This window comes from Poecilia mexicana, unplaced genomic scaffold (assembly GCF_051168715.1).
Source record: "Poecilia mexicana isolate PSO_F unplaced genomic scaffold, ASM5116871v1 scaffold_11, whole genome shotgun sequence".
NCBI classification, from domain to species: domain Eukaryota; kingdom Metazoa; phylum Chordata; class Actinopteri; order Cyprinodontiformes; family Poeciliidae; genus Poecilia; species Poecilia mexicana.
In genome coordinates this window covers 11807163-11825025 of record NW_028263380.1, presented here as the reverse complement: position 1 = coordinate 11825025, position 17863 = coordinate 11807163, and the positions used below count along the sequence as shown (strand labels likewise).

At 39.2% G+C, this 17863-nt stretch overlaps 1 protein-coding gene across 3 annotated transcripts in view; it reads left to right on the top strand.

Annotated features, from left to right (window-relative positions):
• The first annotated feature begins 861 nt into the window (after positions 1-861).
• Positions 862-17863, top strand: part of ctnnal1 (catenin (cadherin-associated protein), alpha-like 1) — a 59913-nt gene continuing 42911 nt past the window's right edge. Inside the window, exon 1 of one of the 3 annotated variants that reach the window (XM_088010202.1) lies at positions 862-1427. In XM_088010202.1, the coding sequence (XP_087866328.1) occupies positions 1332-1427 (96 nt within the window). In that variant the 5' untranslated portion in view covers positions 862-1331. The remainder of the gene's footprint in view (positions 1428-17863) is intronic. The other 2 variants (XM_014995172.2, XM_014995173.2) reach the window with 2 other exon arrangements.

Here is a 17863-nt window from a genome sequence, read left to right as displayed (position 1 = left end):
TTATGTTTATGGGCTTATGGGAAGAAACTGTAAATAGATTCAGACAGCTATTTAAAATGTCGGTGGGGGACATGTTTCTATTAGCAAAAACACAAACAATTCAGACATGTTTTGTGTTGTCAGTGTTGCAGGATTAAAACGTCATTAATAAGAACCAGTATAATGAAATTCCGGCCTGTCAGCTTCAGAACCTTGCTGCTTTCACTGGGTAAACAAAAGTAGAAGCCTTATGGCCGTTGGGCAATGTGTTTCAGTCAATCTGCTGCTATTCAGGAGAGATCTTTCGCAGTGGGGTCTAATCGTGCGCCGTTTGATTGGTAGCCTCTCTCTGTATTTGGGAAAGGAAAAGGATACTTCACACTTCAGGGATGATATTGTGAAAGTCCACCAAATTGTAAAAAGAATACATTAATTCACTTAAAATCAGTTGAAAAGTATCACAGTTAATGCACATTTTTTTAGGTCAAAAATCCACTCAGTGTACTCAGATTTTCAGAGTTCCCAGACTTTTTAGTTAATGTTTAACACATAAAAACTAAAGGTCACAATTGCAGATATACCCACATTGGCCAGGCTTTAAATATGGATAGTCTGTTCAATCAGAAATGAGACAGGAAGGAAGTTTTAGACAACAAATTAGGAAATAAAGACTAGAAATACCTCCAACCCCCATAATTACTTCTTTATTTATACACTCTCTACACATGGAAATGACCAATTGTGTACCTTTCCTGGCTAAGCGGGAGCGCTGATAAGAAAAGCATTTAAACAGTTTTCTACGGAATAGTTAAAGGTGAACCATTGATGATATTATAGTAAATCCCTTAAATCACAAGTACAAAATGGAACGGCCCTTAATTATGTGAGAACAGAAACAGAAACCCCGATGTTTATGGTGCACAATCTGAAGTGGCATGGCACAAATGAAAACAGCCAATAGTGGGAACCTGCAAGTGTGTTCATGCTGTGCATGCGTGCCTGTGTGTGAATGTGGTTGCCCACAGTGGTGTGCTGCAGTCCGCTCCCTGCTGTAGCTGAGTAAACTACATGGACATTAGCGGGCGCAGCGGCGCAACCACCGACCCGGAGGGGGATTAAAGCAGCGTGCGTGTGTGGAGAACTGCTCGATTACTGTCTGTGTGACGAAGTGTGAAGAAGAAGAAGAAGAAAAAGAAACTCGCTGTTTTAAATCTCGAGTCCGCGCCAGCCAGTTTTGCAGCTGCTAAAGCAGCGGAGATTAGGGAGCGAACTCAGTAAGTGTTCGTCCGTGCGTCGTGATTGAGTGCTAGCGAGCCAGAGAGAGGGGGGAGAAAGAAAAAAGCTCGGCGGGAATGGCTTCATCTCCGTGCGGCAACAGTAACTTTGATTCCGGCCTGGAGATCAAAACTCGCTCCGTGGAGCAGACGCTTATTCCCTTGGTGTCGCAGGTGAGTGTTTTCGGAAGCTTTGTAACTTTTCCCACTGCTGTTCTGGGGGGGCTCAAATGAGGCCAACTCTTGTGTTTACCTGTTTGTGTGTCCAGACTGCGTGCTTCCCTTCTGGTGCGGCGTTTAAACGCAGCTCCGACACTTTAGTTTAGATGATCTCAGCTATGTCACCGTGAATAGCCGATTCACCGTTAGCGTGACACCTAATCTTATACACTAGAACTTGTTGGTTAAAACTTTTACGAAGTATTTAATGTTTTAAAACTTTTCTATGAAACACAAGAGGACCCACGTATTGACTTAAAAAGAATCTAAATAAAGAAGTAAAATGATAACCATTAACAAAGCAATTCAATGAATTTCCAGATAGTTTAAATGTTTAGGGTCATAAACATAAAAGTTTTTTCTTTCTTTTTTTTTTTTCTGAGCCCCGAAGTCAGTTTGGGAATAACGTGTCAAAGTCCAGTAGAGTTTCGTAGTTTCCTGGTCCGGGGGCTGAGCTGTGATTCCCACCTCTCGGAGCACGTGCTGTGTTCGACAATAAACAGACGAAATGAAAAACCCAGTTGAAGACTCGCTTAGCAACTCTTTTGTAGTTCCGATGGAACTTGGGTCAATTAGTTTCATATTAATGCACACAGACAGTTACATTTGTTAAATTTGTACATCTTACACCTGCAAGATGATACCTTTGGTTTCATTTAAGAAAAAAAAATCAACTATTATTTTGTGTAGTTATTTTCACTTTTTCAAGCAGAAAAACATTGCACATTAACCCAGTCAATTTACTAGTGGTTTTCATGCCCTTATTGCAAAGAATAATGCACTTGTTTACCATCAAGCTGGCCTAAGAGGTGCCAAATTGAAAGTAAAATTCTACAATCTTATAAAGTCCTGTCTCAAAATGCTATTTTCTGAACCTCTAATCTGTCATACTGTTAAATAGGAGCTGTCAATTATTTGAATTGACAGCTACAATTAGAATAGAATTCACCCAGGCAACTATAAAACATTTGGACTTTAGCTTTATAGCAGATACTCCAACAAGAAATGCTTCAAATGTCCCATTTTCTTTTCATTTTTTTGTATAAGTAACAGACTTATACCAGCACTACCAGCTACCACTACCAGCAGAATGATGATTTAAAGTTTTATATAAGGTTTATATAAACTGCAGTGAGGTATTTGAGATGGGAGTTTTTTGTTATGAATTGGTGCCATGTTAAAAAAAACTGAACTGAATTGAACTGAATTGGTTTTTAAGATAGTAGAAGGCGTCTTTGTTCTTGTTGCATCTTGGACTAGCTGTAACTAGCTGTAAGTTTCAGTCTTTGCAACCAACCAACTGATCTGAATTTTTGTAATGAATTCAAAACTATTTCTTCAGAAAGAGCGATAGATAGATGATTCTTCATTGATTTACAGTCACTTTTTGCCGCAACAGGTGGGGGAGGGGCATCATTGTGTGACTCTTCCTCCAAATTGGTTCCAGTCTTAAAACTAGTCCTAAGTACTAAGAGGCAGGTTTTTGTGTTTCTGCTGAGGCTGGATCGAGTCTGGCACTTGTTTTCAGCCGGGCCAGAGGAAAGAGCCACTTCCTTTCGTAGCTAGAGGGAAGCTAATAGAGAAATGCAGTGAATTAAAAAGAGGGAATTGTTTAAGACTCCAGAGTGGCTTGATTGGTGAATTTAAAACACTGAAAACACATCAATGATGATAAAATGTTGTATCAGAATAACATAATCTGATTGTCTCTGATCGTCTCAGTTTATTTTGAAATCACTCGTAATGGAGGTTAAGTAGGTCATTGTGCCACTTGCAACTCGATTTTCTCCTGAATTTATTAACTCCACTTCCTATTGGGTTCTTTAGCCCTTTCAGTTTTTTTTAAGTTCTCCAGGTGGTGTCAATAAATTGTAATCTAAAAGCTCTGTCCAACTCCTAATCAGCTGGTGGGAGATCAGGAGATAAGGAGTGTTCACAAAGCACATTTAGTAGCTTAAAACCGCATTAGGTGGTGCTATTAGTGCATCTACTACAGGGATGCTTGGATAAATAAAATAATTTGTGGTCTTAATTGTCAAAAAAACAGAATAAAACACAGGACAGGTTAAATATTAACTGGATGAGGGTTCTGACTCAGCCCTGGATGGTGGAAGAGCAAACCAGCACTTTTACAGAACAGCAAAGAACTGGCTATAGCACTAACACTGATTAGGAACTGAAATCTGTTTGGTGGAAAACAAAAAAAAAAGACTGATCACACTTGCACCTTCTTGTACATCTCATTGAAAGGACTTCAAAGTGTAGGAATGGTATGATAAAACATTTTCTAAACTATTCCAATAACTTTTAGAACTCTTGAAAACCTTGATTCCAGTAACGGGAACAAATTGAGAACAACTGTGTTTCACGAAGTCGGCAGGGGGAAAGAAACACTAATCCTTTGAATGCTAAAGGCTTTTTTTCTGTGTAGGAGGCTAGAGGGACAAAGACGTGTAAAAGCCCTGTTGTTCTCAGTGAAAGATAGTGGCAGAGAAAGAGAGGCACCTCACTGTTTGGGCATACAGAGTGGGTGGAAGAACGGTGGGCATGCAAGAGGTGTCCATGAGACTGTCATCCCCTCACCACCTCCCATCTCTCGTCTGCTTTCCCAAATAGCTTCCTCCCTCTCATTGCTCTGGCTCATTTGAGAGATAAGGTCATCTAGTGCTGAATGGATGTGTTGGTTATCAGAAAAGCACATCTGTTAAGGGGGTGTGCTTTCAATTTAGGATGTTCCTTTAGACTTTCGGTCATTTATGAAAAAAAAAAAAAGCTAAAAGGGAATTAAGGGCAGATCCCGGTGAAGTTATAGATGGAGTTACAGTTTATAAAGATGTTACACAGACGTGTAAACTCCTTCCTGCGGAGATAGACTGGCTCGGCTTTGGCGAACAGCAACGAGAAATGTGCTGCACGCTGCAGTGGCATTCAGCATATCGCCGTCCTGTTGAATAGCGGGCCTCAAGGACAATCTTCGTAATTTTCCTTTTCTGTTCGCATTGTGAGACATGTCCCCATAGCAACAGAGCTTTCAAATGCTCAAAGAAATTACCTTCTCAAAGACTTATCAACTTCAAAATTGTTAACTATTGTTAGAGTGATGGCATCGGTTGCTGTTGTGAGAAAGTTTTCCGTGTGTTGTAGTTAAATCAATTTGTGCCAAGTGTACCAAGTGATTAAGAAATAAAAAAAAGACTGTCTATCAAGCTGAAAACGTCAGCTGTCAATTAGATGCAAAAATTGCTCGAAGAGATAGCCTTGTAAAAACCAGATCCTTGTGCTACGCTCTACTTTGTGCAGAGGCTCTGGACCCTCAGCCACTGAGAAACGATTACCTGTTGGAGGCGTGGTCTCTGACACGGTCGGTGTCGTAAGGGGTTAAGCAGCAGACTGCAGGCTAGCGAGTTGAAGTAAATAACTTAAATGTTGTTTATAAAGTGATTTGGGTTGTTTTATCTTTTTGGTTGGATTTTTGACTTTACACCATTATACAGTGAATTTGTGTTTTTTTTTTTTTTCTCAAGCTCATACTGTGAAAATCTCACTCTGGCTGAAGCAGAGTGTGAATCACATACTGCAAATTGGGCACAACACATGTCCCTATACCCTTTATATTGAAGCTCACACATAAAATGACTAGTTTAAAGGGGAAAAAAAACATATTTAGTAGTGAAATCTACACTTACTTTAAGACATTTACCCCCTTACATAGATAACAGTAACTGAAGGATGATTGTTTAGTGGCATTTTTGAGAAACTGCAATACATTTGAGGTGATTTCATTAAATCATTATACTAAAGTTGCACAAAATCATTTTGTGGGCAACATGTTGCGAACTTCCGAAGCAGCACCAAATGTTATTGAGTTTGTCTATTTATGCAACATATATATTGTGTAGGTCGATGTATAACTAGCGAGAAGGGGAAAAAAAATCCTCTCCCCTCCCTGTCTTGTTGATGTGCCCAGGCTTCAGTTATCAGCTTCACTCCCACCAGGCTGTAATTACAGGCCTGGGAGTGTCCCCGCCTTGCACTTTTCTTACATACACACTCGCAGCTCTCTGTCCCACCCACGTCTTTCTTTTCATGCCTGCATGTTCACCTGTCATACTGATTCGTGGTTTGCACATTTTAGGGAAGGGTGCAACGTGTCGGTGTCATTTACAAAGTTTTCTTTTAGTCTTAAGTCCTTGTTTTTTAATATTTTCCATAGATTTCCTGGGCCCTTTTCTGTCCTTAGATTCTTTTTTTTTTTCTTTCCATAGATTCTTTTCAAGACACGATTTTCTTTTCGTGCAGTTTTCAAAGCTGCTTTTCTCAGCAAGAAAGTTTTTTTTTTCTCTTCCTCTAGATGTGCTTTCCTTCACTTCCAGCCTCAGATTTGCTTTAAAGGACCTGATGAAGCAAATTAATTGCTCTGGTGGTGGTCAGAAATGCACCGGGCACCACACTGAGAGCAGGGGAAGGAAACAAGCACGTCTGCAGTTCTGTGCGTGTGTCCCACCTGTGATGTGGTCTATGACAACAGTGGAAAGCAATTAGCAATAATGTGGTGTGTGTTTTCCTCGAGATCTGACCCCTGTTTTCATGTGACGGTTGGTGAACTAGCAGCTTTGTTCCTGGCTTTTTTTTTTTTTTTTTCTATCGAGTCGTGCTTCCCGAATAAAAGCCCACCATGTCAGCCTGGGTGCAGACATGGTGGTGTTTTCTTGGGCAAATTTTTTCATTTTTTTTAAAAGTGCGTGGGAACGCATCGTAGCACAGGAGTTTTATATCTAAGGCTTTGATCAGTTCAGCGCACATTTAAATACGTGTGACAACTAAGCCTTGTGGTTACACAGCCCTCTTGTCTCCATCATTTTCCTTCAGGACTAAGCATGGAGATTTGCTGTTATAATTGGGCCGGGAAAATCCGTTCTCTGTCCAAGTCGGTTAGCATCGACTTTGTCGCGCTTCCGGGGTTTCTGTAGCACATGCAGTATTGCTTTCCAATGTGCTAAAGAGGGCAGTGGGTGAAAAGAAAAGGCAGTGTTTTACATTTCTTTTATTTTTTGCTCACAAACAGAAGTTCAGTTGCATATTTTTCACCCATATAAGAACTCAGTAGGAAGTTTTTCATTAAACGGCCTACTGAAAAAAATGACTTGTAACAAAAGTTGTGTATAATTGCGATTTGTAAGTAAAATGATACCGAATCTTGATGGGGGAGGGAAAAAAAAAGAAACTTAAGTGGGGCTTGCTTTTGTATTTATCGCCCCTCAGTTAAAAACAACAATTGGGTAGTTGTGTAACACTTTGCATTGATCTAACCAAAAAATATCCCATCAAAATACACTGAAGCTGTTGGTTTCAACAAGACAAAGGTTTACTAAATCATTTGCAGAGCACTGTACTTCTGTCATAATATCCCTAGCCCTGTGCTACAGTGACATGACAAATTTCCAGGTAGAGCTAAAGTTGATTTTTATACCCAGGCACAGAGGCAGCACTGTAGCCACGAGCTATAACAGATCCTCTTCCTTGAGCCTCATGACGATAATGAAGACAAATGAGGCCCTGGAATGAAAGGATTACAGCGTGTGTGTGTGTGTGTGTGTGTGTGCGTGCGTGTGTGTGTGTGTGTGTGTGTGCGGGTGTGTGTGTGTGTGTGTGTGTGTGTGTGTGCGCGCGCATAAGCACTCACAAACCAAAATGTACTAATCCCATGGCAATATGGGGCACAATAAACCTTCAGTGTATGTATTAGAACCTATGGGAAAAGGATGAGGGCTTCCATAGTTTTTTTTTTTCTCTATGCGTTTGTAGTACTGTGTCAACTATGCCAGTTTTGTTGAACTGAAATTTCATCTCAAATGCTGATAATACTAAAATTATGTACAGCTGTAAGCCAAGCCAATTCACACCTATACAATACGTCACCTGGTCTGTTTTTTAGGTGCTACTTGAGATCAGATGTATCTTCCTTTTTTTATGCAAACAAATACAATTTATTCATCACTGCTGTTTGCAGGAAACGACTACAAGTCTCGCATGAGTCCAATTTAGCAAAGCAGCATGCTATTACACTAGCATCACTCTAGTGCAATAGCATCACAGGCGACAAAGGGTTAACCTTTGTCGCCTGTCTTGAAAGCTTCTCACTATTGGTATCATGGGAGTCATTACAAAGCTCTGTTTTCTTTAAGTGCCTTTAACAGGGTCTGCCCCAGATGTTGGAGCAATCGCCTTTCATCAGACGATTTACTTCCAGTTAAAAAAAACAACAAAAAAAAAGTTTTTTTTTTTTTTAACGCTCTTGATTGAATGACTGCACATGGCCCCTAAATAACCCTGTAAAAGGAAATCGATCTTTAAGAGACACAAGAGAGTTAGCTAGATTGCTAAAAAAAAAAAAAAGCTCTTACACATTCTACTATTTAGGTTATTCAAAAGCTTGAACTAAGAGAGAAAGTTTTTTTTTTTTTTATTGTTTCAGTGAAAAAAACTCTTCACAAAGGTGTATACTTATACACTAAAGGCTGATTAAATATTGATTAAACAACTGAAATGACCTGTACTCACTGGCTTGGTGGGTGTTAGTTCTTTGTTTAATGGAAATGCTTGTGTGTTGGCCCATAGTCGTATTGACTCTTTGTCTGAATTTGTACAGCTTCTTTTAGGCACTGAAATCCACCCTGTTATTATCTCTGTAGAGAGATCCGGCCCATTACCAGCTTGTATTTACAGTATATTGTTGTTTTATGATGATGAGATATCTCATAAGTGGGAGAGCGCAGATGGAGAGCTCAACTAGCAGTTATATGGTGCCTAACGTAGCATGATGCTTAGCATCTGAGCGGGAGCTCCAGGAGCAGAGTGAGACAGATGCCAACGCACAGTTCAGAAGTAAAACGAGGTTAAATTTAACAGTTTGCAACTGAGCAGCTCTCTGATGGCACACGTCACGTCCGCTGCTTGAGGCGCTGCTGTTTGGAGTTTGCGAGGTCCGGCCTTCGCTCAGGTAGGTATGTAAATCCACAAAAGCACTGTTCTATAACAGTCTCCACAGCCACCAGCTCTCAATTAAATAGGGAACATTTGGGATGTGGAAAGGTATAGAGCTGCATCACGGATATTTTTTCCCCCCCCCCCGACACTTTGTTGCTACGGAAAATCATGCAGGTTTGAAGGCACGATGGGGATCAGCTTTATGGGTTCAAAGATGGGTTGTAATGGCACATAAATTTATCTCAAATGAGTTAACGTTTCGTCTTGGTGCATAGCAAAAAATAAATAAATAAATAAATTACACATTGTTTTCTTAGCAGAATTTTAGATTTTTGAACTGTTGAGTAGAATATCAACTGGGCCTGATTCTCAGGGTATCGTTACCATGTGTTAAAGCCTAATGCTTTCATGACATTTACACAAAAACTGTAAATATAAAAAGGTATAGGGCATATATAACTGAACTGAACTCAGTTCAGTTCAGTTATATATATTATTTCGTTCTATCTCTTTTTCTCTGTTGTTTATAGAGAAAGATGCCAAGCCGATATTGACTGATTCAGTAGTCAGGCTGTCTGTTCAAAAGGGCAATCTGCAATCGACTAGCAGACACGCTGCACGTAGCTTCCCCACTGTAGGGTATACTTCCAAATGGTTGAATCTCTTTGTTGTAAACAAGGGAAAGGTGTTGCAAACTTTTTTTTTTTTTCTGGCATACTCCATAACATACTCCACTAATTTATGATATAGAAAATAAAACATTTTGTGGCCAAGTAGACAAGTAAGCAAGAAAAGGCCACTCACTGAAATTGGAGGGGACTCTGCATGGCGTATTCTTGCCCTCTGCTGCCTGGACAACCCCAGGTAAACACATTTCTCTTTGGCAGGCAGCTGTTCGTCTCCCACTGCTTTCCTGTTCACGCTCTCTTTGCTCGGCACAATGATGATTCTGGTGTCGGGAACATGAAACGGACCAGAACACGCTGGGAATCGGTGGATAAATGCTTTGCGAAACTGTATTACCTACATCTACGATATTAGTAAAATACTTATGTTTGCTTTGATAATAAATGTTACATCAATTAAAAAAATAAATAAACAAAATGGGTCTTTTAGGATCACACAAAGCAGAAATATTTAAATTCACCCCAAGGCTATCCCATGCGTCCTCTCGGTCTCCTGCAGGAATATGGCGAACGTTGCCACCGGGGGAATTTTCTGTGTGTTAATTGCTTTCTTCAAGTATCTTTGAACTTCTCCCCTCTTCATAATAGATTTTTTTTTTTTTTAAGAAATGAAGTTTGACATGCCAGAACAAAGACGGTGTGAAGGACACAGAGCTGAGAGTACCACGCATTTTCTTCTCTAGCTTAGATATTTGGAAATTGCAAAGTTACATTTTTCAGCTGAGTCAAGCTTTACTTTTATTTTTTAACATATCTCTGCTGCCATTGCAAATGGTTCCCTGCCTATTCAGATGTTTTGCTTTTATGTTTGCTGTTTTTTTTTTTATTGATCACCGGTTGATTGGCTAATTTGTCTCTTTAATTGTCTCTTGATTTGACCAGAGTGGCAAATCAAATATGATTTTTATTTAGTTTATTATTGAATTAAAAAAACAACAACTCGTGTCTTAAATAATTAGACAAAGGAAAAAATAGCATGTTCACTTAATATGAAAATTGACAGTGCCACTTTCAGAGTATAGATTCCAATAATCCCTTAATTTTCTTTTTCAAGAACGCTCAAGCACATTTTTATTTTATTTTTTTGTACAAAGATTTTATTTTACAAACTATATTTTTCAGTCTTTTAGTCAAACTATTTCGGATTTTTAACTCGACGTGATCAAATGCAGTCCAGATTAAGCGTAGATTTTAGTCAATATGTGACTCACTGCATGATAACATTAAATGGCAATACCAAGATTTCATAGAACCACAAATGAAATATAAAAATTCTAAAATTGATTTTAGTCAAAAAAAAAAAATTAGTAAACATGCTTTTATGGCATGGAGTGCATCCCAGTTTTCCATGTCTGGCATATAACCATTAATTTTAGCTTTTAAACTGGTTCTATTGATCCTGTGTCCAGACAGAGGGATGATCAGTAGCCCAGCATCATGACATGTTTGTTCTGAAGATCCTGCAGCTTCCACTTCTCTTCCTAACATGGCGCCTCCTCATCCTGACTCTCACACTGACAGGAGGAACCACAGAGCTCTGTTAAGTTAAAAGCACATCTTCTGAAGTTGGGATATTTTTCCTCCAACAGGTTCCAGAGGATTCACCTGAAACCAGATGTTGGACTGGATTTTATTTCACCGTCATTTGTGAATGTCAGAGCCTCATTTTCAACAGTGGAGCTATAAAGATTGAAAAAGTTTATCATTTTGGAGAAAGTCTCATCAACATCAATATTTCCACTAAATAAGGAGCACAAAAGATAGTTTGATAAAGGAAAAGCCTCTCAGACTCTGAGCTCAAAGCAAGATGCCAGAGAGCAACAAAACTATTTTTTTTAAATTAGACAATTAATGTAATTTCACATAATTATCGTGGTAGAAGCCATTTGTTTGTTAAATACTTAATGAAACATATTTACAGTGTTTGATGTTTGTTGTAAATGACTATTCTCGCAGACGAACGAGATGATTAGTCCAAGTTTCTCGTTTATTGAACGCTCAGAAACCACAGCGGCTGTGATGTGCCAAGACGAAGGTAAACAAAGGCAAAATAACCCAAACAGATGATCAACTCTAAATCACTCGCACCTTTTTATTCTCCGTCTCTCTATGTCATTTAAGCACATCCGTTGCCACGGCAACCTCCTGCACTCTTCAAGCCGAGCAGAGATTATGTTAAATACAGAACATTCAGTCCGTTACGATATCCGGTTTGCAGGCTTGATATTTATTTTGCGATCATTAATAAGCGCTCCCATGAACCCAGCGGTGGTTGATTAGTTAATTTTAAACTCCTGCTCTGCTAGTTATTTTGGTAGTGGAACTGAAACGCACAGAATTGTGCAACACCTTGTTGAAACAATAATCACTGAGATTATTATTTTTATTGGGTCCTTCATTTGAACACTTTTTTTGATGTGTTGTTGTTCTTTAATAAAGTTCCGAACGTTTTGATAAGCCAATCAGAGGAGGACGTGCGGGTCTCAGCGTTCAGTTTGTCACCTAATGCCGAGATCGACTCAAAACCTCCCGCAATCGACATATTGCATCCCTGCTCTAGCAAAGCACGAACAGATCAGAAACGATACGAAATGGGGAAAACGGCTATTTATTAACTGATTAAGTCGTGTTTTAGATTGTTCTTGGAAAACTAATCACTCACGGCTGCTCAGTGAACCCATTGATTTTTTTTTTTTTTTTTTTTACAGCAAACAGCCGCCCCCCTCTCTTGCAGGTACAACTACAGGAAAGTTGCTCCATTTCAATATCGCCTTTCTGTTAAAGTGGAAACAATAAAGTTTTTTTTTAATTTTTTCTTTCAGTTAACTGGTTGGGATACTCATTGTCTAGAATCTGTGTTTGCTATGATCCCAAAGCAACAAGATACATTTTAGCTACTGTATTTGTTTATTTATCACAAGTCATATCCTTATCCCAACATCCACCAGCCGTAAACACCTGCTCCCTTCTCTTGCGAGGCGTAGCGCTCACAATAATACCTGCTTAGACGGACACATCAAACAGTTAGTGTTTCACCTGACAGACTGCAATTTGATGAGAAATGTTGCGGCCACAAGATCTCAATGCGCTCCTAATAATACAGTAGCCTTGTCTTTTTTTTTAATGTGCAGGTTTTCATTTGTCGTTGAAGGAAAAAAAATTGCACTACACGTTTGATTATCAGGGGCCCTCTTCTGACCTTGTGTAATACAGTCACTTTCACTGAGAGCAACGTTAAGCCGCTGTAGAGGAATCTTTCAGTTCGTGAGGCGACTTTAGGGAGAAGCTGGTAGGACGTATCGGGACGTAAGATGCTGCAGTACCTCTTTTGTATGCCTTCTGTCCCTCCTGTGTTCCTCTGCTCAATTTCCTGAGTTTGTTTTCCTGTCACACACATCTTACAATCTTGCTCTTTGGTTTTGTCTTCAGCCTTAGTTTCTCTACTTCACTTCACAAGCCCACCCCCAGCCCCCGCCACAGCCTCCCCCTGCTTTTAATCTCAACTTCTCCAGAGTCCCCTGTCCCCGTATCCCATGATTAATTATGCGTCCCGGCGAAACCTTAGCCAGGGGCTACAGGTTTGCTCAGAGCTCAGAAGCTCAGCTTTACATTTTCTCTTTGAATCAGTTCCCTCTTCTGCATCCCTGTAAACTGAGACACAATCCTCAGCACTGCACCTCTTCTTCAGCAGGAAGAACATGAATTCTGTGGAGAAAAAAAGGAGGGGGAAGGGGGATGTTTAAAGCAGATTTACATGTCCCCTCTTTGACAGAGAGCACCCGAGAGTGATCACGATGGTGGTATTCTTAAGATGTTTTTGTATGATCGGCACACATCTTCAGGGGGAATCGTGTTTTAAAGCCGACACAGTGCTCAGAGCACACTCGTAAGGGAAGAGGATCTCAAACAATGTGAAAAGACTTCACACCAAAAATGAAACGGCGATTTCTAACATGGCACTGCAAAGATTACAGAGCTGTGGGAGTCTGAACAAATCTGGTTTTGCACTGAAAGACTTTGCAGAAGGAGCGGGATTTAAAGTTTCATTATTTTCTCGGGCTGCTTTGAAGATTGAGACAGAGTGCCTACTCATAGCCACTGATGTTTTTTTTTGTTTTTTTTAAACACAGTTTTCTCATTACAACCACAAATATAACTCGTTTTTTTTTTTTATTGGGACTTTATGTGATAGACCCATGCCTGGTACAGAATAACAGTAAAACGGAGGAAGAACCATACATAGTTTCAACATTTCGTATAGATAAAAATCCGAAAAGCGTGAGCTGCAGAGCAATCCCTTTGTTTCGATACTGCAAGAGGTAAACCAAGTCCACCTGCGTGTAATTCACTTTTAAATATAAATGAAAGATGTTCAGTGAAGGTCTCAAAATCAACAACTGCATGTCATGCACAACACAAATCTGTTCTCAGGAGAAGAGTGACAGAAAGAAGGCCTCTGCTAAAAGAAGGACCTAAGAAGTCACATTTAAAGTATCCAGCAAGCCATTTAACAGCAAACAGTTATTTTTTTGGCCTGTTAGAAACTCTGTATGAAGGATAACACAGCACTGAACACATCACCCCTGTTGTGAAACATGGTGGTGGCAGCATTATTCTCTGGGGATGTAGAGTTAAAACACACATAGACTGGTGTTACAAACATGCATAAAATAAATATAAAATTTTGGAAACTACATATAATTTTGGTTACTCAGCCCTATAAAAGCCAATTGAAATTATTTTATGTGTGTAGACGTACCTTGATAAAATGGGAAGACGTTTACAAACGAGGCGCATAAAAGGAATTTTCTTAATTTTATTTGCGTAGAATAATTTGTATCTTAAACTAGTGGGGCAGATGCATCTTCACAGCGACGTCTACAATTTAAATGAAAGCTTATAAACCTCAGATTGAGCACGTCATCAGACTGCATCCGTTCGTTCGCCTCCTGTCTCATCGACAGACTGGAAACGCTTCACACCTCGCCTTTTCAGTGTGATATAGGTTTCCTTATCTTGCCGTTGTGTGTAGATGACTGGAGCCACTGGGTGACAGCTGGGGGCCAGTCATCCAGGAAACAGCCCAGTGTGTTCTCAATGACACACAGTCGGTGCCAAATCCTATAAATAAGTTAAAGTTGCCTAACTCCTATAAATAAAGTTGTGGTTATTCAGGATGTTTTCACTGGATCTGTTGTGTGAACCACTGGAAGAAGTTATTGAAGATAAAAACGTCATCTTGTCTAATTGAGAGGATATATGTAGACATTTGCAGGTGTGTTTTTGTTAGAGGTCACATCGTGCATATTTTGTACCACCATGTCCAGGCTACAAAACACCCCCATTTCCCTTATTGAAATTCTGCCAGTAAAAACATGGCATGCGTCATGAAGTGAAAGCGTGTTCCTTAAGCCATAAATGTGTTTGAAAGTCTGTGTGTGTGTGCCACAACACAAGCTATTATGCTGTCAGAAGTCTTGGGGTCTGCATTCCTTCCAGGGTTCGTGTTTCAAGCTCCTACAATGTGCATCAGTGTGTGTGTGTGTGTGTGTGTGTGTGCGTGCGTGTGCGTAGAATCTAAAAACACGTCTCTCTATTCTTTATGGCGGTATTAAGTCCAGGGTTAAAAGTCAAAGTCCCACAGGGTGAGACTCTCAGGCATGCTGAACTCTTCAGCTTTGACTCTTTTTAGTTTGCTTACCACTTTCAGCGACTCTTCCTGGTTTGCTCTAATGTACTGATGTTCAACAGACATTCAAAGTACTGATGTTTGTTTTTTTCCCCCATCTTTTATAAGCTGAACACAGTTCTTTCATTTTTATAGTATCCTTTTTGCCTCGTATGCCAGTTTTTTTCACCTTATGTAGCTAATTGGTGAACGTTTATGCCAATGTCGACTTTTTTCAACACCTGACTTTTTCTTATTACCTTTTGTCATCTTGATTAAAATCTTCAGTCCGTAAACAGAGAGGAGGATTTCTAAATGAACCTTCTGAAAATATCTTTAATAAGTGTTTTCCCTCAATAAGTGTGTTACAAACAAAATTGAATCTCCTGGATCTTTCTGCTTTTTCAATCAACAGGAACAGATAATATTTGTTTGAAGGAAACCCGTTGAGGTTTTTTTTAAGTGTCACTTTTGTCCCTGCAGACCATTCAGTCTGTGATTGAATCTGTCAGCCTGGTTAGGCTGCGTTTCACTGCACACTATTATTTGTCGATTGCTTGTAATTACCCATCATAATGACTGATGGGAGGTTTTTATGGCTGATATCAAGTTTTTTGTAGTTGTTCTGCTGATACATTTACAAAATCAGGCAGTTGTTAAATATGACTCAGCATGGAGGCAACTAGCTAAGGATTTTAAGGGGGTGCCAATGATTTATGTATGTTGTTTGCATAGGAAATCACAGCCACTCTTCTGGTAATCAACACAGCATATTTTTGCTGCATGGTATCCTTTTGTAATATCAGTGTATATACATACCTAACATAATCATATTAAAATGTGTGTATATTGCTTCTTGTTTTGTCCATAAACTTGGCCAATAAAGCTGATGCGGATTTCCTCCTTCGCTCTGATCTTAAGCTTTAACACGTTGACAGCAGCTGTTGTCACGTAGAAGTTGTTATTCAGTGAGAAATTGTCGGTGCTAGCCATTTTCAGTAGCAGTATGACGTCAAAACATTAAGTGTGACTATGCAAAGACACTGAAGGAGCTATTTAAAAGCCAAACGTTCTGGGCTATATGAGAGAGCAAGATTTGCAGCAGAAAACAGGAAGGCTAATGAGATTCCAGCAAAGTTATGCTGTTTCGTCTTTTTGAGGTTTCAACTTTTGTCTCTGTTGGATTTGGCTAATTTTAGCAGACTTTTATCTAATACGAAACAATTAGAGTGCTGTTTTGGTCAAGCTAGGCAGGTTAGCCACACTTTGAGCTTTTTAAAGATGCCTCTGCTGCAAAAGCTATGACCCAGTTCTTACTGATGTGTGGCATACATTGTATTGGTGTAGCTCTGACTATTTCTATATATCTTTTTCTATCTCTTTAATTAGTCCCCAGGATACTTCTTTGTAGCGATTCAGTTACGAACAAAGCAGATAATGCTTTGAAGTTGCATAGTTAATTGACTTGATTGGGGTTGTGTTTTTGTGTGTGTGTGAAGGTCACACAGGTACTCTTCACTCTCTGAGATGATTCAGAAGCTGAGAGGAGAATACAACCACGTCTCACCAGAAACCGCACTGTTTCTCACAAAGTTAAATGTAGTGGGGACTACTCAAGGTCTGGATTGTAACAGGACTGTAAGCACAATGTCAAAATATGCCCCAGGTCACTGTTTGGTTGCAATGTCCAAATCTTTGGGAGGGATTTGCTGCAGCTTGTTTTAATCTTTTCATTCACCTACCTCCCTTCTTTCAACTTTACAAGGTAAAACTGATTGAAATGATTAACTTTATTTTATTTTTTTCCATGTTTGACTTTTTGTGGATGGTGCCACTAACCATGAGACTTGAGAGGTTTGTTATTTATTAGTTCCAAAGTTTCTTGTTATGCAAACCCGGGAAAGGCCATCTTGAACCCACATTACGAATCAGTTTGATCACGGATTGGAAGTACAGTCTGAAAGGAGCCATTGAGTCCTATAACTAGGTGTTTGAGTTATATATGAGCAGCTTAGTAGAAGTGAAAGATTACATTGCAGATGTCACAAATAACATCTTTGATGGTGCCTTTTTTTTGTGCTTTTGTTACATTTTCTTGTAAGATTAAGCAGCTAAAATGGTAACTGTCTTGCAGAGAAAATGATGACAGGGGAAATGATTCGTCCATCAAAGAATGAGGTCATTACTTGAAGGATGTGTGACAGCATGGAGTGTACATTTTCAAAACGAGTTGCATTTTATCTCCATTGCCCTGCTGACTCAGACAGGGATGTCTTTAATATTTCTTCTTGGAAGAACAAAAGAGCTTACAGTCAAAGCTGTCTGTTTAATCTGACTGCTCAGATTTTATTAATAAGCAATAAGGAAAAAAAACAAAAAACTTTCAGCTTAAATTTTGAACACAGTGCAGGAGCTGTGATTTACATTTTAACTGATTTCTGAAAAAATGTTCACACAAGCATATTGTTACTGGTCTTTACCCGGTTCTTGAAGTATTTATATCTAACCCTAATATTAAAAAAAAAAAAAACACAACAGATTCCATTCCAAGTTGTTTAATAAGAAATTGCACTTTTATTTTTTTTTATATACACCAATTATCCACTTTGGTCTTTGTTGGTGTGTGACTGGCTTCAAACTGAAATGAAGAATGTGGTAAATATAGTTGAATGTATTTAATCAAGTTCTTTTTATCAAAAGCAATTTGTCTAATGCTCTCTTTGGTATTAGTGATAGGCGTGTTTCTGGATAATTTGTGCCATAATGAGACAGCTTATTGTGTGTTTAATTTGTGACCAGAGATGCACCAAGCAGGCTTCTGAAACTGTTCATTTCCTTCGAGGTGAGACTCACCGATTCCCATTTTGACTGATTCATGTAAAAACCTATATTTGGCCTTTTTTTTTTTTTTTTTTTTAAACCTTGCTTGAAATGCATAGCATTCACTGCACTCTAGTGTGTTTACCAATTGATTCCAGAAGAAGAAATGCACTGTTAATATGGGTAAACCACAGTCAGAGTTTGGAATTTGTAATATTTTAGCCTCAACG